Below are 5300 nucleotides of genomic sequence, written 5' to 3'. Positions count from 1 at the left end.
CAGCAGGCTACTGAAAACCTCCTGCACCCGTCCTCCCTGTCCACTAAAACCACCCCCCTTCTCTACACTGAGACCGACAAAGCCCTGGGTCTGGGAGTCCTGACCCTTCCACACAAAAAACACAGGACTGACCGACAAAGGAAGCAACAAACAATTCGCACCATTCTCTCGGGGGGTCCGACGCCGAGGAGCAGGGGGACCCCCGGGCTCTGAGTCATCCGAGTCCTCGAAGATATCATAGGAGGGTCGCTGTTTGACGCAGCGCCGGGCTGACTTGCGCTGCAGTAGGAGGGAGTCCTGCTCCTCGGGCCCCGGGGGGGCCACCACCTCCTCCCGGGGCCCCCCAGTTCCCGCCCCCCGGCGTGGGCCTGGAGGACCAGGGGAGGCCTCAGGAGATTCATCGGAATCCCAGGGCAACAGCGTCTTCACTATCGTCCGGCCTGTGGGAACAGGGGACTTAGTAGGATCTGAGCTCAGCCAGGGACATGGGACACTGGGATGGAGAAAAGCCAGAAAAAGGTGGGGCAGAAGCGAACAAGCACACGATGGAAAAGAAAAGAAACGTGGTGGACTGCAAAGGTATGGGGAAGAGAGCAAAGAAGACATGGTTTCCGCCATACCACGAATCTCAGTAAGATTGTGTAAAGAAATGCTCCTCGAACCTCGTTACCTTTTTTGGCCAGCCGTTCCATCTTCCGAGCCTCTATCTTGTCACACTTCCGGTATCTGGGGAGGGGAGCAGCACGTCACCAGGGTAGGGGACTGGTGGTCTGGGGGAAGAGAGGAAGCTCTCCACAAGGATGCCAATCCCACTGCTCTGCTGGGGCAGGAGGCCTGGGTAACTGACAACCATGGGTGGGAATGGAGGCTGCACTCCAGCTACTCACACACAGCACTGCTTCTTGGTGTTGGGGCCCCCAAACTTGGGCTTGTCCAGGCAGTTGACACAGGACCCACAGTCCTGCACACGCAGGCAGCCCCGACAGTGTCCACACCGAGCCATCCGCATCTTCTTGCCATGATGGGAGGGCAGTGAGCGCCGGGGTGCATGTGCCAGGGTCCCTCCAGACCCCGCAGGCTCTGAGTCTCCCCCAGGTCCTGTTGGCTCCACCTTCCCCCGCCGGGACCGAGATGGGACGCTCTCAGTCTCAGATGCTGATGACGTATCTAGTGCAGCGGAGAGGCCGGGATGGAGCCACATAGCCACCAGGAGTTCTACCTCATTTCCCTAACCTCCCCTAGATCCCATTCAACTGGCCTTCTGGTCCCCACTTTCCCACAGTGCTCCCATTCCAGGTGCTCCCAAATCTGCTCTAAGACCTAGCACTCCAACCCACTTGCCACCTGGCCCCAAGCACCCAACTCAGCTGCCATTCTCCGAGGTTCTTGATGCCTTCACTTGCCCCCAAACTTGACACAGCTGTCAAATTTCCCAACATGCCCGCCCCCTACCCTCCGTGGCGAGGTCCTGCCGATCACGGAGAGGGAGAGCACTGAGGCGGGGGACGTCTTCGGGTACCATGGCCCGGGCCTGACCCAGGGCCACAGCAGCATGACGGCAGACATGTTTGATGCGGGGGCCTTGCACAGGGGACTCGGGGCCCTGGGGGGAGGAGAAAGCAGGAACGTATGTGGAGCACTGCCCCTTGTGGCCCCGCAGCCAGCCTTCTTCAGAGGGCCTTCTTCCCACTCCATACCGACGGTCTCTCTCTCTTAGTTTCCATCGATTCATCTTCAGACCTGACAGAACCTCTGTCTGGGATCTGCTTGACAGCCCCCACGACCTCCTCCATCTGCCCTCCAGGGCTTGACTGGTGGGGGAATAAACAGGGTCAGAGGCTAGAGAGCGAGAAAAAAATGGAGCCAGGAGACTAGCACTGGGGAGGGATGGGGCCAGGGGAGGAACACAGGAGGCTGGGGGACAGGGGAAGGACTGGCTCTGAAGGTTGCCTGCAATGCTGGAAGGTGTCTAGGGAGGGAACGAGGTTCAGGGGTTGCAGAGAATTGGGGCTGGGTGCAGGGGCCTGGCCCAAGTACCAAGCTCACCGGCATCAAAGATGCCACCTTCTGCTGCTGCTGCTGGTCGATCTTGATTAGCTGCACCTTGGCTCTCTTGAGGAGGCTGAACATTTTCTCCTCCACACCAGACAGTGGTAAGGAACCCAGGCCTGCAGTCCGGGCCTTTTCCAGTGGTGGCGGCTGCTGCGGTGGCGGCGGCTGCAGCTGTAACTGCGGCTGTAGTTGTGACTGTTGTGGTGGTAGCACTGGAGGCAGCAGCTGGGTGTGCAAGGCCTGTACGGGCTGCTGCAGCTGAGCCTGAGGCTGCTGCCCACTGCTTGGAGCTGGAGCCCCAGGAGGCGGCACCTCGGCCTTAGCAGGAGTGGCGACCACAGGGGCAAATCGAGGCAAGCTGAGGTGGTTCGTGCGGCCCACTGCCCGTGGCTCAGGCTCAGCTGGAGAGTCATCGGCAGGAGGCGGCTCTGGCTCAGGGGCTTCAGGGGCCCCAAGAGGAGGAGTAGTAAGCACCGATTCGTAGATCTTCAGGTGGGCTTCGCTTGGGGTAAACTGAGGGGCCCGAAGGAGCAGGGGCCTCCGGGATGGAGTGATGGGTGCAGGAAGCGGGGGTGGGGCCGGTGGAGGAGCAGGGGGAGGAGGGGGCAGTTCCCGGGTCAGTGAGGTCCAGCGAAATGTGGGTTCCCTTAGGATGGACCGTCTCTTCTCAGGGAGTGGGGCTGGGGTAGGTGGAGGAGTTGGGGCACGTGGTGGAGACGGGGCTGGTGCTGGTTCCTGGGGTGCGAGTGGGGAGGTGGCAACAGGAGGCCGTAGAGTAGGTGAGATCTCCACCTTTGAGGGTTTGGGCGGGTCTTCATCCATAAATCGCCGGGGCGTCTTGATGACACGGGAAGAACGGGCACTCACCACAGGCATAATGAACTGTCGGATGTTCTTCAGAAAGGTGGTACTTTTGGGGGCCACAGTGGGGCTGTCTTCCAGAGGGCCTCCTGTGGTGGTGCTGGGGACTGGAGTGGGAGGAGAGGTGCCCTCTGGCCCTGCCCGAGCAGCTTCCCGCTCTGCCCGCTGGCTGGGAGTCAGGGGAGGCCGGCCCCTCTTCCTGGAGCATGTAGCTGGGACCACGGGAGGGGGGGATTCTGCCTGCTCCTCTGGGGCAGGAGGCGGTGGAGGGGATGGTGGGGGTGGAGGAGACACTGGGGGCGGTGGAGGGCAAAGTGGGGATGGAGGAGATGTTGAGCGGGGTGGGAGGGAAGGAGGCGGCGGAGGGGCTGGAGGAGTCAGGGGTGGTGACGGCAGCTTCGCCTCTTCCTTTTCCTCAGCTGGCACCATCTCTTCCTCGGCTACGGCTCGCTCTTCCTTCTCTTCCTCCTCCTCCTCGTCTTTCGCTTCTTTCTCCTCCTCTCCGTCCTCCTCCAGCTTGTGCTCCTCCCTCCAGCAGGGGCCCTCTCCCTGTCCAGATCCAACTCTTCCTTGAGTGGCATCCTGCCAGCTTTCTTCGTGTTGATCTTGACCCTGACCTGATTCAAGTCCCAAGGACAACTGTCCCATCTTCACTTTTTTGGCCTTTGAAACAAACTTGATCACGAGGGGGAGCCCGCCTCGGCCTCGGCCCCTGCCTCCACGGCCTCCTCGCCCAGACTGTCCTCCACGCTTGGGAGTCCCAGGTCCTGGGCCGGGCCCCTCCTTGCACTTCCAGCTGCCAGTTCGATGTTTTACTGGAACAATAGGAGGTGGGGGCTCAGGTTTGGGGATTGTCACAGCTGCTTCTGCCACCACTACTGCTTGTTGCTTCTTCCTGCAGGGGCCTGCTGACCGTCCTGGGGGCCGCCCCCGAGACCGACGGGGGGTGGAGGACTCACATGCCCGGCTCCGGGGGGCTGGGGGTGCCTGGGCCCGCCGGAGAAGTTCAGTCAGTGCCTGCACCATCCGTTCTGTGCCCTCCTCACCCCGTTTCCGGGCAGGAGTCTTTGGGGGGGTAGGAGCCACATCTGCTAGGCGAGGAGGCGGAAGGGGGGTCGTCTTATGCTTGCGGCCCCGACCTCGGGGGGCTCGACCTAAAAGGAGAATAGGTGTGGGGAGATGGGTCAAGGTAGCCCTGAAGACTGAGGGACTCCAGGAGGGCAGGGACTAAGTCTTGTCTGTTTCCCCAACAGCCCAGCCTAGCTTGAGCTTTGAACACAGAACACGCTTGGTAACTGATGAAGACTCTAGTTGAACAGGGAAGAGCTGACACGAAAAGCAAGAATAACATTCTTGTAAAGCTATAGAGGTAGAGTTTCCCCGTCACTCACCTCGTTGGGATCGGAGCGCAGAGCGCAGGGAACTGGGGGTCACATCTTCATCTGAATGAAAACCCTGAAACTCCTGATTTAGGGGACCAGGGGTGGAGGGGAGAAACAGCAGTCAGTGCCAAAGCCCTCGTTTCATGTGAGACTCAGGTTCCGAGGAATATCCCCAGCTTCCCCCTTAACATATCCCTATTTACAAAAGAACTAAAAAGACTGGAAAGTGAGGGGAAAAGAAAAGACGGTCTCCTCCTAGGGATGGAGGCAGAGGGTATTTTGAACCTGCACCCCGTTCCAGACCACACCAGCACAGCCATCAGTGTGGTTCACTGGTTCAAAGGGAACAGAAGACGGTCTCCTCAGATCAGGCAATAGGCACTACCCTCAGATTCCCTCATTCTCCAACTAAGAAAAAAGTGGAACCTCTGCTTATACCCTCTCGGGCTGTAGTTTCTTCCTCAATGAAAATGGGAATTGGGACACCCAAGCAGGGTGTGTGTGTGTATGTGTGTGTGTGTGTGTGTGTGTGTGTGTGTGTGTGTGTGTTTGTGTGTGTGTGTGTGTGTGTGTGTGATCAAGCGGTTTATCATATTATAATCTGCCCTGAGTCCTCAGGTGGCTACAAACTGTTCTAAGTAATAAAACGCACACCTTCCTGCCTTTTCTGAGAGACTGGTGATAAATCCTGAATTGAACTCAGACCTGCTGGAGTGTCCAGTCTCATCCTGCATTCCATTTCTCTTCAACCTGTGCCCCCAAGAGGAAGACCTCCACCATTTTACCCTCTCTCCACTTTAAGTCAGAAAAAGAATTGGGGCGCTGGTGATATCAGGGATGTGCCGGAGGTTATGCGGCCGGGCGGGGCAGCCTGCAGGTAAGAGCCCAGAGAGCCCTAGCCTGGGTCCACTCGAGCCACGCTGCTGCTGTCAACCACCGGTTGGGCGTGCAGTCCCCACAGCCTCCTAGCCCAAACCTCTCCTGCCCTGGATTTGCCAACTACCA

The 5300-nt window shown here is 59.2% G+C and overlaps 1 protein-coding gene across 1 annotated transcript in view; it reads right to left on the bottom strand.

The window, feature by feature from the left end:
• KMT2B (lysine methyltransferase 2B) overlaps positions 1–5300 on the bottom strand; it is a 20299-nt gene that overhangs the window by 14373 nt on the left and 626 nt on the right. Inside the window, exons 2-8 of the mRNA XM_007471002.1 lie at positions 4305–4377; positions 2047–4067; positions 1698–1811; positions 1453–1603; positions 888–1167; positions 671–726; positions 162–440 (exon numbers count right to left, since the gene is read on the bottom strand). Coding sequence (XP_007471064.1) covers positions 162–440; positions 671–726; positions 888–1167; positions 1453–1603; positions 1698–1811; positions 2047–4067; positions 4305–4377 — 2974 coding nt within the window. The remainder of the gene's footprint in view (positions 1–161; positions 441–670; positions 727–887; positions 1168–1452; positions 1604–1697; positions 1812–2046; positions 4068–4304; positions 4378–5300) is intronic.

Source organism: Lipotes vexillifer, unplaced genomic scaffold (genome assembly GCF_000442215.2).
Source record: "Lipotes vexillifer unplaced genomic scaffold, Lipotes_vexillifer_v1.1 scaffold182, whole genome shotgun sequence".
NCBI lineage: Eukaryota > Metazoa > Chordata > Mammalia > Artiodactyla > Lipotidae > Lipotes > Lipotes vexillifer.
This window is presented reverse-complemented; position numbering and strand designations above follow the sequence as displayed.